At 50.9% G+C, this 15,495-nt stretch overlaps 1 protein-coding gene across 1 annotated transcript; it reads left to right on the top strand.

Moving 5' to 3' along the window:
* The first annotated feature begins 1,225 nt into the window (after nt 1-1,225).
* FN3KRP (fructosamine 3 kinase related protein) lies at nt 1,226-9,244 on the top strand. The gene is made up of 6 exons (XM_060082154.1): nt 1,226-1,407; nt 5,523-5,674; nt 6,039-6,130; nt 7,091-7,173; nt 7,778-7,900; nt 8,121-9,244. The coding sequence occupies exons 1-6, from the start codon at nt 1,267-1,269 to the stop codon at nt 8,457-8,459; spliced, it is 930 nt and encodes a 309-aa protein (XP_059938137.1). The 5' UTR covers nt 1,226-1,266; the 3' UTR covers nt 8,460-9,244.
* Nucleotides 9,245-15,495: the final 6,251 nt, after the last annotated feature.

Here is a 15,495-nt window from a genome sequence, read left to right as displayed (position 1 = left end):
TTCTTCCTGTTGGGATCTGTAATCAACAGTTTTTCCTGTTATTGACCCTGAGCGGCCACAGGGCAGAGGCACTTGGTGACACATCTTTACCTTCAGGCTGTGTCTGGGTGGACAGGGTGAGAGCTCTCCCTTTTGGCCTTCCCACTCCATTTAAAACAGGTTTCCCTTTATTAGTTTTCACAGCCATTTCCTTAAAATAAATCTCTCTATATATACACACACGCTGTTGGTTCGATTTCTCTGGAGAATGCTGACTAACACGGGGAGCCGTGGACAAAGAATGCTGCCTGCCGTATTAGTAAACAAAAGACGTTGAGGCCATCAAGCCCTCAGCCACTGCAGCCATCCCCGACTGTGCACCCTGAGGAATTCAGAATGGAGAACATAGGACACTGGCCCTAGATAGTTAGGGTGCGTATCAAAGGAACGATTTCACTAAGCCCAGACTGTCGCATCTTCTCATACACGGAAAAGCACCAAATTCATTTACTCGAGATGTCTGTTTTTTTAAAATTAGCAGTAATCTTTTGATGTTTGACTACCCAGTTTTTTTGTTTGTTTGTTTTTGAAAAAAACTCCTTTACATTCTTGCTCTTCCTTTTCCTCTTCTGAACAGCCCCTCAGAGCCACCTGAGAGGCTATTTCACCAGCTTAAGTCCTCAGTTATGCCCCCAATAAAACATAACTCTCAACTTTTAGGTTGGACATTTTTTTTTCAGTATACAGAGCAAAGCAGACTTTATTCTACCCTCAAATCACTAAAGTCTAGTTGGGTAGATTGATGCTAACTGGATAAACAAGTGCAAATAAACTAACAGAAAAGATAGCACCCCGGAGGGTGTTGCAGGAGCCTCCAGGTCGGGAAAGCCCCTGTGAGGGGTGACGCTCAAACCTGGAGCCGTGGACGAGGGGGCTGGAGCAGGGGGTGTGCCCCAGACCAGGACGGGCCACACAAGGTTAACGGCAGGTCACAGGTAAGGTCAGGGGAAAGGCCAGGGCGATCCCGTGGCGAGGAGAGCCACCAGGGTCTCAGGGTCCTTGGGAGTACAAGGCGGCTCCGCCCCACCTCTCGTCGACCGTCCCCTCCCCCATCCCCGCGCGCTCCCGCGGCCAGGTCCCGCCCCTTCTTTTCCCTCCCCCAATCCCTCCCGCGCTCCCACGGCCCGGTCCCGCCCTCCCGCCCCTCACCCAATCCCCACGCGCCTCCACGGCGTCGCGGCGTCTGCGTGCGGTCTGAGGCGGGTACGCGGCCCGGGCGCGGGCGACATGGAGGACCTGCTGAAACGGGAGTTGGGCTGCGGCTCCGTTAAGGCCACGGGTCACTCGGGGGGTGGGTGCATTAGCCAGGGCCGGAGCTACGACACGGACAGAGGACGAGTGTTTGTGAAAGTGAACCCCAAGGCGGAGGTCAGGGCTGCCGCGGGCGGGGGAAGGGGGCGGGGGACTGTGGTGCCGGGTCCCTGTCCGGGCTCGGCGTCGGGATCCGGTCTGGGTCCGCGGGCGGGGCCGTCCGAGCCCGGGTCTGCGGGCCGCGGAGGCGTTCGGTGACCCGTCTTTTTGTCAGGCTGGCCTGGCGTTTTGGGGGGTCCGCGGTTCAGCCCTAAGGCCTCTCGAACCTCAGGGAGGTCGGCGCGGGTCCAGGCCCGTCCGGCGCGTGCCCCACCGCCGCGTGGACGCTGTGGGTGGTTTTCACGCGGCCCAGGTGGCCGCTGCCTTGAGAAAATTCATTGTTTGGCGAGTTTTGAACAAGGACAGGGAATAGAAGCCCCTTGTCCTGGGGTTTATTTGAACTTGCAGAGATCAAAACCCTTTCTGAATACTGAAAGTAATGTAGCCTTCGTCCGCCGGGCTGCTGTAAACACTGGGCGGCTTTAAACACGAACATGTATATTTCTGGGTCTGGAGGCCGGACGTCCAAGATGGTGGTGAGGCTTCCTTCCCTGGTGTGGAGGCCACTTCTGACTGTGTCCTTACGTGGCAGAAGGGGGAGGAGAGCTCTCTGGGGTCTCTTATAGGGGCTCTAATCCCCTCATGAGGGTTCCACTCCTTTGGCCTGGTGACTTCCCAAGGCCCCGCCTCCTAACACCGTCGCCTTAGGGGTTAGGTTTCAACCTCTGAATTTTCGGGGAACACAAACATTCAGTCCCTTGCGGCTGTCTCTCCATTCTGTTTGTATCTGAACGTTTTCTCAGGGGTTCCTGTCTAAAATAGGTGAGCCTCCCTGCTGAAGTTGGCTTACCCCGGGGTGTTGATGTCACTTCTTTGTGCACTTTGGGTGGGTCATGCTTGTAGTGTTAGCTGGGAGGCCCTGGATGGCTCCAGTAGGCAAGGAGCAGGACTGGACAATGCCTTGTTTCAAATAGGGCTGAAGGTGCTGACCCCAGTACCAAGTCCTACGTGTTACACACCCTCAGCACTTTTATCCTCTCTTTGGAAATCATATTGCAGAATCCCATCTTCAGTGGTTTGGGATGATCTCTTTCTGAAACGATGCTGTTCTCTCAAGACCACCCTTCAACTCTGTTCTACAGAGGTTGGCTGCGTGTCATCCTGTACATCCCTTTTATAGGAATTTGAGAACTAATGGTCCTTGAAGTTGCTCTTTTACATTGGTTTCCCCCAGTCAGTACTAATGTAGTGGAGGTGTCCTTCCTTACTTTCCACCACAGGTCTTCTCTGGGTTCTTTTTCTCTTATGTGGCTCCATCCTTTTCACAGCTGTATTTCCACTTTCATTAGTGTTTGTAATAATTCAGAACTTGGTGTAGATTACAGGGAAGCAAATAACTTTCTGATGATTAAAATGGAATCTCTCAGTAGTGCTTTTTTTTTTTTTTTTTGCGGTACGCGGGCCTCTCACTGCTGTGGCCTCTCCCATCGCGGAGCACAGGCTCCGGACGCGCAGGCCCAGCGGCCATGGCTCACGGGCCCAGCCGCTCCGTGGCACGTGGGCTCCTCCCAGACCGGGGCACGAACCCGTGTCCCCTGCATGGGCAGGCGGACTCTCAACCACTATGCCACCAGGGAAGCCCCTCAGTAGTGCTTTTTAAACATTGTTCTGCTACTGCTGTTTCTTCTGGTTCTTGCTTTTTATTGTCATCAGAGTCCATTTTCTTTTTGCTAATCTTCACATAAGTTCCTTCTAATCCTTTGGTAGATAGTTTCAAACATGTCTCTTTCTAGTTTGCTTGGGAATATCCTGTGTGAGTTATGCAGATGTACTGCCCATAGCGGAAACATTTGCTGATTGATTGGAAAACAGGACTGTCTTTATGCTTTGCCTTTTAGGAGGTGAAAATGTCTTCTTCCAGACTTCTAAGAGAAGACTACATAGCTGCTCATTTGCTTTCCTTCTCACTCTCTGCTGGAATGACCTGGTCTAAGTTTTTTCTCTTAATTATGTTTATCTGTCTTTTGCATGCTTGAGTAGTTGGCTTTCTCTCATGCTCCTCCCTTAAGTTCTGGATCTTTTGTAGCCCTGCACCCCAGCTAATGCTTACTTTGCCCTTGTCCCATTCTGGAGGAGCAGTGTTCTTAGGGTTAGACACTTAGGACCACATGGTAGTGGACATTTCTGTGAGGGAGCCTTGCCTCTAGCTGTGTTCACAGATCCTTCGCCTCTCCCTACATTTTTTTTTTAATTAAAAAAATTTGGACCTCCCTGGCGGTCCATTAGTTAAGATTCCGCACTTCCAATGCAGGGGGCACGGGTTCAATCTCTGGGTAGGGAAGTTCCACATGCAGTATGGTGTGGCCAAAAAAAAAAAAAAAAAAAATTTATCCATTCTGGGACTTCCCTGGTGGCGCAGGGGTTAAGAGTCTGCCTGCCGATGCAGGGGACACAGATTCGTGCCCCGGTCCGGGAAGATCCCACATGCCGTGGAACAGCTGGGCCCGTGAGCCATGGCCGCTGAGCCTGCACGTCCGGAGCCTATGCTCCGCAACGGGAGAGGCCACAACAGTGAGAGGCCCGCGTACCGCAAAAAAAAAAAAAAAAATTTATCCTTTCCTTTACGCTGCACAACCAGTGCTGTAGTACAAAGTATAGCCAGGGCCCAGCTGTGTTCCTTTGTCTTCAGAGAATGCTCTGAAAATTCTCCTTAAGACACAGTTGTTGTTTTCCTCCTCAGGAACTTTAGCTCTCCAAAGTAGTATAATAATAATGTTTGTAAAGTGTTTAGAATGGACTGTGTAACTGTTAGCTGCTAACTCAGTTAATTATGGTAGCAAGCCTATGAAATTGGTACTGTTATTAATCCCATTTTACAGATGAGGAAACCAAGGTCACAGAGTTAGTAACTATGAGAAGTAGAAGTAGAAGAATGTCCATGGCAACACTGTTCGTAGTGACCCCAAACTGGAAGCCCAGTGTCCTTCATCAGTCGACTGGACAAACACGTTTTAGAACATTTGCACAGCAAGCTCTACACAGCAGAGAGAATAAACTCTGACTGTTGATGCACCAGTGTAACAAATGCAGTGTGGAATGAAGAGGCCTGACCATCTGCCTCTGTGGAGATGACAAAGCGGACAGACAAATGTGCGGGTGGGGTGGCAGCGGCTGGGAGGAGAGGAATGCCGGGTGGCCGTCACGTGGATGTGCTGACTTTGGGTGGATGCTTCTGAGTTGTGCAGTTTTCTTCATATACGTCTGTAGAAATTTTACTTTAAAAAAAAAGATACTTTAAAGGGGAGGAATTACTTAGCCTGGTAAGTTAGGGAAGATTTCTCTGAGAAATCAAAACTGGTATTAAGTTGAAACCTGAAGCATGACGGGGAAGGGGCTGACTTGGCAAAAGAAGGGGGAGGGGTGTTCCAAGCAGAGGTGACATGGCGTGTGGAAGTCTCCAGGCTGGAGGAGGCGAGGGATCTCTGGGGAACTTAGAGAAGGCTGTAATCCAGGAGCGCAAGGGGTGTGTGTGCCTGCCTGTCAGTGTGGAGGTGGAGCCCTGGTCGGGGCCCAGATGAGGGGGGGATGTGGGCAGGGCCAGGCCCTGTGGGGCTGTCATGAGGGAAGTGGGGTGACAGCTTGGGGTGTGTTCCAGGGTGGGATTTGCCTTCCAAAAGCAGGAACAAGGACTTCTGGACTGGAAATGGGAAAGGTGGTGGAGATGAGGTGGTTTCCAGTGCCGGGTAGGAGATGCCATAGGACTTGGTGGTCCATTCGGGTGAGAAGTGACGCCAGCTTCCTGGCATATGCAGATGGGGGCTGCCTGTGCCTGAGGGCCCCCTGGGACAGGACTGTGGTTGAGGTACTGGTTACACAGTCCAGCTCTGCAGCAGGCATACGTTCTTCTCTTTGGGGAGACTGGGATCAATGACAGCATAAACATATACAAAACTAGAAAGTACAATCCCTCTAATTCCTGTGCAGCTTCAGAACGTGTAATCCGCTCTACTGAAAAGTGGAAAAGCTGTCTGTTCTATTGAGTCTGCAGTCAGCCTTGGTTGTGGTGCTGGAGAAAACATGTCTACACAGAGCCTTGCTCTTCCTCCTCCCCTCCCCGGTTATTTCTCTGACAGGCCAAAAGGATGTTTGAAGGTGAGATGGCAAGTTTAACTGCCATCCTAAAGACAGGCACAGTGAAGGTGCCCAAACCCATCAAGGTCCTCGATGCCCCTGGAGGTGGCAGCATGCTGGTGATGGAGCATTTGGACATGCGGTATCTGAGCAGGTTCGTTTGCTTCACCTTCACCTCTGGGTGCGTTTGTTCTTTCTCTGAGTGGGAAGCTTCCATTTGGGGGTATAATTTTGCGGGATGTGATAGAAGGAACCCATGACCCGGCACATCCTGGGTTCTGCAGAATAAGCAGCATGTACTCTGTGGGCCGAAAGCAAACAGGAGAGGAATTTCAGGGTGAGATGCTGACAAAGGACCTGGCTTCAGACTCACATGAGGCCCTCCATCTCCCGCTTGCTTCACCAGAACAAACTCTTACCCTTACTGTCTCACCTACTTTGTGTGGCCTGAGACCTTTCAAATGGAGGTGGGTCCCCATTTGTACCATGAGTTTAGTGGCTGTCTTTTGTTTTTACAGTCATGCTGCAAAGCTTGGAACCCAGCTGGCAGATCTACACCTAGACAACAAGAGGCTTGGAGAGACTCTCCAGAAGGAGGCTGGCACAGTGGGTATGGCTGTGGGCCCGAGGGAACCCCCCAGAAGAAGACAACTGGCCAGTATGGGTGCGTGGGTGGAGGTGTGCTGCCGCTGTGTACAGTCAGACCTGTGTTGCTGCTACAGGAGAGGAATGTAAACCCCAAGGCTGCATGTTTGGGGTGCAGTGAACACAGTGAATACAATTAGTGTATTGTCTCTAAGATGCATTTGAAAGACAGGAAGTATTTCCTGAACTCAAAATCCTGTCATATTATGGTTCCTTTGACCTCTCACTCCCCAGAAGAAAGCCTATCAAAGTTTCTCTGGCTTACCATACCGTGCCTTTTCTTCTAGGAACAATCACATAATACTCAGAATGATAGCCCTCACGTCTGACCTTTTTAGGGCTTACTGTGGTGGTAGCACTGAGGGTGTCTTCCAGGATTTTCATCCTTTGACGTTTGATAATCCATGTGTAGCCCATATGGTTACTCTGCTAGGCAGAGTAGCAGACACACCAGGAACAGACGACCAAGAACCTACTGTGTTAGACAGACGGCCTCGTCCCTTCCACTTACATGTAGTTCAGTTCTTCCGGATTGCTTTGAGTTTAGGGAGCTGCAGAGGATGAGATCATTTACAAGTACAGCAGTTTATCTTTCATAAGTGGCAAATGCTAAACTGGCCACTGAAAGCTGTCCTTTCCTGATGGGTTACGGGGTGGATTTTCCCTCCTTTTTTGGAGACAGTGTGGTCACTCCTCTGAGCATCCTCTGGTGCCTCTCCTGGGAAGGAGTGGGTGTTCTGGATTGTTGACTCTGATGAGACAGGCTCTGTTCCTGGGTCCCGGAGCCCAGGGCCCTTGTTTGGATGAGGACACGAGGTGGAGAAGGGCACGCTGAGGTCAGGCCTCAGAGCTTCTCTGGGCTCCCAGAGCTGGCCCCGAGGGAGCGAGGGGACTGTCATCTCTCTCGTTTCATTTTGCTTGCAAGGGAAAGGAGGTGGGCAAGTGGAGCGGCCCTTTGTGGACCAGTTTGGCTTTGAAGTGGTGACATGCTGCGGGTACCTCCCCCAGGTGAGTGACACCACCATTTTGCCTGCATTTCCCAGTCAGGCCAGCCGTTCAGAAACAGCTGCGGAAAGCACACCCTTTCTCTTTTTTGGTGAAATTTGGTAAAAGGTCTTTGCTCCTTTTTTTTCTTTGCTAATTTTAAGCAGTCTATATGAGGAGTATCCACCTCACATTCTAGGTAAGCTCAGAGGAGCAGAGAAGGACCAGCAAGTTAGGATGCTGGATTTCAAGGTGGGTGAAAATTAGAAAGTTAGAAAGTTAAACCGAGTTTTACGATTTTGTGGTTGGCTGCTCTGGGGATTTCAGCCTGGGGAGCCATACTCGGGCTGAGTGGGTAAGACGGCGGCCTCGACCTCCGAGGAGAGGCAGGTAGCTGCTTGGGAGGGGAGCACTGAGTATCCCACGGGGCACAGTCCACACTGTTCAGATCTTGAGATGTTGTGGGAGGTTGTCCGGGAACCTGCCGGTCCCAGCATGTCCTCCAGACCCCAGGCTGCCTGGTCAGCTCCACCCCTTTACACTGGTCCCTGCAGTGGCGCCTCTGGGGACCAGCCTGCTCCGCCTTTGCTCTGGCGCTTTCCTCTGAGCTCTGCTGTCAACCACACAGGTGAACGACTGGCAGAGGGACTGGGTCACATTCTATGCCCGGCAGCGCATTCAGCCTCAGATGGACCTGCTGGAACAGGGGTCTGGGGACAGGGAGGCCCGTGAGCTCTGGGCTGCTCTGCAGGTGAGTGTCGCCCCTCCCAGCCTGTGCCCATCATGCCCTGCAAGCCTGATGGGAAGGTGCTGCAGCTGGTGCAGCCACCTGGGCCTGGGCCTGGATGGGAGTTGGGCACGTCTGTGCACTGATCAGGCCCTGCTTGGGCGCTGGGAGCCACACTCAGAAAAGCCTCTGTGTCCCTCCCGTGTGCATCGGTCACTTTGCTAAGGCTGCATTTCCCCCGCAGTTAAAGATCCCTGACCTGTTCCATGATCTGGACATCGTCCCAGCCCTGCTCCACGGAGACCTCTGGGGCGGAAACGTGGCGGAGGATTCCTCTGGGCCCATCATTTTTGACCCAGCTTCCTTCTATGGCCACTCAGAGTATGAGCTGGCGATAGCCGGCATGTTCGGGGGCTTCAGTGGCTCCTTTTACTCCGCCTACCACAGCAAAGTCCCCAAGGCCCCAGGCTTCGAGAAGCGCCTTAAGCTGTATCAGCTCTTCCACTACTTGAACCACTGGAATCACTTTGGATCAGGGTACAGAGGATCCTCCCTCAGCATCATGAGGAATCTCATCAAATGAGAGCGGGAGGGAGGCCTGAGTTCGGGTTACCAGATCCTAACCTGACGCCTGTGGCCAGCCTCTGGTTCCTCCTCAGCCTCTTCTTCAGGGATTCTTCCCATTTCTTCACACCCTGGAGTAGCTTCAAACCAACTTTCCAAGCCTTATAAAGTACGTGACATCTCAGAATAAAGGTTTTATCACCCTAAGGTTAGACTTCATAGCTGGATAAAACTGCACTAGAAATTGGATGTGAACCAAGGGACCAATGGACGGCGGGCTGCGTCCAGCCCGCAGCTGCCCCGAAGTTAAAGAAGGGTGGTAGCCAGAGTGCCAGGTGCTGCCACCAAGGGCACCTTCCCACCAGCTCCCCGTCTGCTCTCCAGGAATGCCTACTGTCTGGGATAATGCTTCTTGGTGGGTCAGACTTGGGTCTAGACGTGAAGGTGTCTACCTGGGAGCGCCTCCTGATCAGTCCCAAACCCAGCACATTCCCCTTCCTTTGTGTGCCACCCCTGGACCTGCCGCAGGCGGAGCAGGTCTGGATGCATTCTGGGAGTGACCAAACTGCTCGCCTCAGTGTCCCTGGTCGATTTAGGAGCCAGGGAACTGCTTCTGTTAGCAGCCCGTCAACTGCCGATTTCTAAAGCTTGAGAGTTGTCATTCATTTGCATCGTAGAAACCAGCACTAATCCAGTGGTTTCCCTCCTTCAGTCTTGCAGTGGTGAGAAATGTTCATGAATGGCATTGATGCTAACAAATCCCTTTATGGAAAAATTTGAATACACTTTCAGTGGTTTCAGTGATGCGTGAGAGTGTTTATTTCCCTTGTTTAAATCATAATTCAATATTTATCGGAGCTGTTTGCCAGGAAACCTTTGTAATATATTCCGAAAATAAATAGGTACAACTGTTGTTTCTTAAAAGAACACTTTTTTTCTTGGCTTTGATCAGTAAGAGAATAGCTCAGAGCTTCCAGATAAGGACAGATGCAGGTGTGGCCTGAGGACTTGTTGCTACGAGACTCAGGTCCAGTTTAACTGCTGTTCTTCTCACCCTGTGAGATTTGGTTAACAGTAAAGGGAGGTTGAAGATAACTGTCAAATTGCATTTCAGGGAAGAAGCCAGTTGGTGGCCCCTACTAGCTCTGGCTCAGAGCTTGGAGGATGCGTGTGTTGGGAGAGGACCGTGTTTCATGAGGTGGTTCCAATAGGGTGCGTACACGTTTGCCTCTCGTCTTCTTTTTGTTTCCGTTTAGAGGTCAGGGTCCCTCAGTGGAAATCAGAAGCAGAACTATGCCTTCAGAGTCTGTTTTTTGTGGGACAGGAGAGAGGACTGTGACTTTTTTTTTATCACTTTTTTTTTTTTTTTTTTTTTTTTTTTTTTCTTTTTGCGGTATGTGGGCCTCTCACTGTTGTGGCCTCTCCCGTTGCGGAGCACAGGCTCCGGATGCGCAGGCCCAGCGGCCATGGCTCACGGGCCCAGCCGCTCCGCGGCATATGGGATCCTCCCAGACCGGGGCACGAACCCGTATCCCCTGCATCGGCAGGCGGACTCTTAACCACTTGCGCCACCAGGGAGGCCCTATCACTTTAATTATTACCCTTTTAAAACTCTGAGTTATTGATGTTTCTTCATTGCAGTGGTGGCAGTGGCATAAAAAATAAATAAAATTTCTCCATGCACAAAATGTGTCTGATTGACGGAAGATGACACAGGAAGGACGTATTTCAGTTGGAGGAAATTTCTCACTGTGCTCGGGGGCTGAGGTTGCCCTAGCAGGACACCTGCCGTGAAACTTCCAAGCGAAATCTGGTGCCTGGATCAGGCCCAGCCTGGGCCAGGAGGCATGTTGGGGAGAAACCTGTCCCCCACAAACCTCTCAGCAGGCATCCCTGGTCCCCCCTTCCCCTCCTGGGGCCCCGGCCCTGGGCTGAGGAATCCCACCAGGTGGATGGGGGGGGCCTACGCCTGGGGGCTGTGCCAGGTGCAGGGAGCGGCTGCTTCTGCCCCATGGTGGCCCCCCATGTCAGCCCAGCATTACCAGGGACTAGAGCCAAGGCCGGAGCTTTCCTGGAGTCCCGCATCTTAGGCCACCAGTGAGTGCAGTCAAGGCAAGAGATATCGGGGAGTACCTCAGAGGTATGGCAGGCACTCAAGCAACAATTTTATGGTGTTTCCCCGCTTTTGTGATGGCACAGTATCTGTCAGCTGTTTTTTTTTTTTTTGGCTGTGCAACGCAGCATGCAGGATCTTAGTTCCTTGACCGGGGATCAAACCCGTGCCCCCTGCAGTGGAAGCGCAGAGTCTTAACCACTGGACGCCAGGGAAGTACCCTATGTCAGATTTTTAAACTGCAGTTTGCTGCGATTGCTTATTCTAAAATATCTACTTTTATATATAATTTTGTATTCATAAGTATATATATTCCTATATAAAGGGTTGCCAGAATTGTATAAACCTCAGGCCCAAAGGCCACTGGACCCCCAAGAGTTGCTGTTTGTGGAGTGTTCTGTTCCCTGAAGGCCCCTCTGTGCATCTGAGGATAAGCTGGCACAAATGAGTTGGGGAATATTGTCCCCATGTCCTCTCACATTCCCCCTCCTTCAAATCTAACTTGCTTCCGAAACACCAGGAAATTGTATAATTGGTGGCATCCAGAACAGACTGAGGCAAGGCCTGCAAGGCTATCTTGTGAGTGAAGTGTGTATCTTCAGGGCTTGGGTTTTGAGATCGCTCTCAGGCTCATTGTAGGTTTGTGGCTCAGACCACCAGCTGAGATGACAAAGAGGGAATTCTTGTGGAAGAGGGTCTGACCGAGGTGGGTGCCCCGACTGTAAAAAAAAAAAAAAAGGTGGGGTTCTGATAGGGTTCCGTCTTGCTGTGCAAAGTCCCACTCGGGTGGTTCAGCAGCCGTGGAGGCCACAGGCCACCACTGTGCTGTCTTGAGCTTCACGTCTGCAGGGCAGTGTCAGAAAGACACTTGTAAACTGTTGGGACTCTGTTATGGGATGATGTTAGGGGCTGGATTCTGTTTGGGATTCAGAGGGAATCTGGGAAATTATAGCCAAAATCAGGGAGGAAAATGCACATTTTGGAAAGTTTGCTTCAGAGAGCAGTGCACCCAACCCCTGGAAGAAGGTGCCAGTTTGCTCCAAACAGACATGAATCTAGCAAACCTTTACCGTGCATCACACAGGACTGTGTCTATGACATCCTAGTGGAGGGGTCAGGAACCCATCCTAGTGAATAGTCTTAGAAGCCTGGAGACCTTCCACCTCAGGTATAACGGAAACCATGCTGTACTAGGGGCTGGGGGACCAGTACAAGAGGTGAGTCTTAAGTGAGTTACGTGAGTTTTGAATCCATTCCTAAAGTGGGCCCGGCAGAAGACCTAAATAGACATTTTTCCAAAGAAGACACACAGATGGACAACATGAAAAGATGCTCACCATGGCTAATTATTAGAGAAATGCCAATCAAAACTACAGTGAAGTATGACATCACGCCAGTGAGAATGGCCATCATTAAAAGTCTACAAATAAATTCCGGAGAGGGTGTAGAGAAAAAGGAACCCTCCTACACCATTGGTGGGAATGCAAATTGATGCAACCACTATGGAGAACAGTATGGAGTTTCCTTAAAAAACTAAAAATAGCACTTCCCTCGTGGTCCAGTGGTTAAGAATCCACCTTCCAATGCAGGGGCCGTGGGTTCAGTCCTTGGTTGGGGAACTAAGATCCCGCATGCCACGGGGCAACTAAACCTGCACGCTGCAACTAGAGAGAATCCCACAACGAAGAGCCTGCGTGCTGCAACGAAGACCCAGCACAGTCAAAATAAAAAAAAAAAAGAAAAAACCCACTGATTTTCAACCAGGAACAATTTAAAAACAAACAACTAAAAAACTAAAAATAGAGTTACCATATGATCTAGCAATCCCATTCCTATCATACATCTGGAAAAGGTGAAAACTCTAATTCGAAAAGATACATGCAGGGCTTCCCTGGTGGTGCAGTGGTTAAGAATCCGCCTGCCAAGGCAGGGGACATAGGTTCGTGCCCTGGTCCGGGAAGATCCCACATGCTGCAGAGCAACTAAGCCCGTGAGCCACAACTATTGAGCCTGCACTCTGGAGCCTGCAAGCCACAACTACTGAGTCCACGTGCTACAACTACTGAAGCCTGCATGCCTAGAGCCTGTGCTCCACCACAAGAGAAGCCACCGCAATGAGAAGCCTGCACACCGCAATTAAGAGTAGCCCCAGGGCTTCCCTGGTGGCACAGTGGTTGAGTGTCCGCCTGCAGATGCAGGGGACACGGGTTCGTGCCCCGGTCCGGGAAGATCCCACATGCCGCAGAGTGGCTGGGCCTGTGAGCCATGGCTGCTGAGCCTGCGTGTCAACGGGAGAGGCCACAGCAGTGAGAGGCCCGTGTACCGCAAAAAAAAAAAAAAAAAAAAAAAAAAAAAAAAAAAAAGAAAAGAGTAGCCCCAGCTCGATGCAACTAGAGAAAGTGCGTGCACAGCAACGAAGACCCAACGCAGCCAAAAATAAGTAAATAAAATAAATTTATTAAAAAAAATACATGCAGGGCCTCCCTGGTGGCGCAGTGGTTAAGAGTCCGCCTGCCGATGCAGGGGATACGGGTTCGTGCCCCGGTCTGGGAGGATCCCATATGCCGCGGAGCGGCTGGGCCCGTGAGCCATGGCCGCTGGGCCTGCGCATCCGGAGCCTGTGCTCTGCAACGGGAGAGGCCACAACAGTGAGAGGCCCACATACCGCAAAAAGAAAAAAAAAAAAAAAAAAAAATACATGCACCCCAGTGTTCATAGCAGCACTATTTACAATAGCCAAGACATGGAAGTAACCTAAATGTCCATTGACAGATGAATGGATAAAGAAGATGTGGTGTATATATACAATGAAATACTACTCTGCCATAAAAAATAATGAAATAATGCCCTTTGCAGCAACATGGATGGACCTAGAGATTATCATACTTAAGTAAATCAGACAGAAAGACAAATACCATATGATATCACTTACATGTGGAATCTAAAATATGACATAAATGAACTTATTTATGAAACAGAAACAGACATAAAAAACAAACTTGTGGTTACCAAAGGGGAAAGCGGGTAGGGGAAGTATAAATTAGAAATTTGGGATTACGGATACAACTATATATAAAACAGATAAACAAGGATCTACTGTATAGCACAGGGAACTAACTGTATTCAATATCTTGTAATACACCATAATGGCAAAGAATATGAAAAAAATATATAAATGTAACACTGAATCACCTTGCTATACAGAAATTAACACAACATTGTAAATCAACTATACTTCAATAAAATAAATTTTTAAAAATAAAAAATAAAGTGGGTCCAGGTAACAACACCCATGGCCTCGTTGGAGATGAACTAACTCCCTGGCGAGAGCCCTGCCAGTAAACACTGCTCAGCATGTCTAGAGCCTGTCTCCCAGGGAGAGGGGTCGGGGGCAGCTTCCTCTGTCCTCCTCATCTTCTCCCAGTGAAATTGCTTCCAAAATCTCCTTGTGTGAGAGCTTGCCTCCCGGCTGGGGTTTCCTCTTGGGCAGAAGTGTGCAGATATCCTGGAAATTGTTCAGAAACAGCGATCAGAGATCAGGGTGGTGGGGGACTGTGGTCGGCATGGAAGAGCCACCCCATCACAGCCGACTCTGAATTCCTAAGAGGTGGCAGAATACCCCTCCCTTTCCCAGAGTCTGTGAGGGGCATGAACGCAGTATGCGTACGGTGAAGGCCAGGATGGTGGGCTAGCCTTGACACCTGGACCACGTCCACCGGCCCTGCTGGCAGCCAGGCCTTAGGATCCCAACCCCTGCCCCAGCTGCCTGATTTCAGAACGGGCTGCTGTGATGGCCCTGGGGCTGTGCCCACAGCTGCCTTCCTGGTGCCCCTTTTCTGAGCAGCATTACACCCTCCCCACCCTCCTGAGACTCCCTCCACACGGAGAAATGGGACACATTTGGCCATGGGCTGTGTTTCCCTTCTCGGTGCCACTGGACTCGGTATTCACCGTAAGGGTCTGAGTGAGCAGGAGAGTCGCTCCTCTGCACAGTGACCCCAGTACCTTGGCTGGTTCTACCACCCCAATCCACACCCCCAGATACATTTCCTGAGAACTCCTGCAATAGCTACCTGAGTTTTAGCTACAGTTGGGGCTGAGAGGTGCCTTCTGCACCTTTGCAGCCATCATTCTGGTTCTTGGGGAAGGGGCTGCTTGGATGTGTCTGAGTCACATCTCCCAGTTGAGCTTCCTATCACAAACCAAAACTCAGATGCAGGCTTGGGAGGAGGGCGGGCTGGTTTGCGAAGTCAGTGTGCTCTCCTAGGCACGTGTCTTCATGCTGAGGATTCTGCCCTTGGACCCAGGACTGCCCAGATGGGAGCTGGGAGGCCTGGGGAGCAGCCCCAAGTACCTGGGTTCGGGACCAGTAAGATGGTGTGCCCCTGCCTGGCTGCCACCCAGTATGTTCAGACCCTGCTTGGGCAAACCGTGGGCATAGCCCAGAATGGGGCTCAGTCAAGACCAGCGTCTCCTGCAAGAAAGGGCAGGAGGGGGCAGGAGGGTGGAGCTCATGGGCACCTGACCCTGGCAGCTTTGGGACTGGCTTTAGACCAAAGATTTGGAATTCCGAGAGAACAGAGAAAACAGGATGGAAATCATAAGGAAAAAGCTGAAGAAGCTGAAGGCAACCTCCCGGGGTTGGAGGACCCAAGTTTCCATCCTGAAATGGCCCACCTGTCCTGTCCAGAGGAGACTCATCTTGGGCACTTCCCTGGGGAATTGTCACATACCGGCAACAAAGAGAGGATCCAAAAGCCTCCAGAGAGAGAATAGTTTCCACACAGAGAATAAGAATCCAACTGGCTTCCAGCTTTTCAACAGCACGGGAGCTGGAAGGTGAGGCCACAGAGCCATCTCAGTGATGCAAGAACAGCTTGGAATTCCATATCCAGCAGGACTGCCCATCGAGAATAAAGATGTCTGCAGAAGTACGAGAGCT

Source organism: Mesoplodon densirostris, chromosome 18 (genome assembly GCF_025265405.1).
Source record: "Mesoplodon densirostris isolate mMesDen1 chromosome 18, mMesDen1 primary haplotype, whole genome shotgun sequence".
NCBI classification, from domain to species: Eukaryota; Metazoa; Chordata; class Mammalia; order Artiodactyla; family Ziphiidae; genus Mesoplodon; species Mesoplodon densirostris.
The sequence above is the reverse complement of the archived record's forward strand: the minus strand, read 5'-3'. Positions and strand labels throughout refer to the sequence as shown.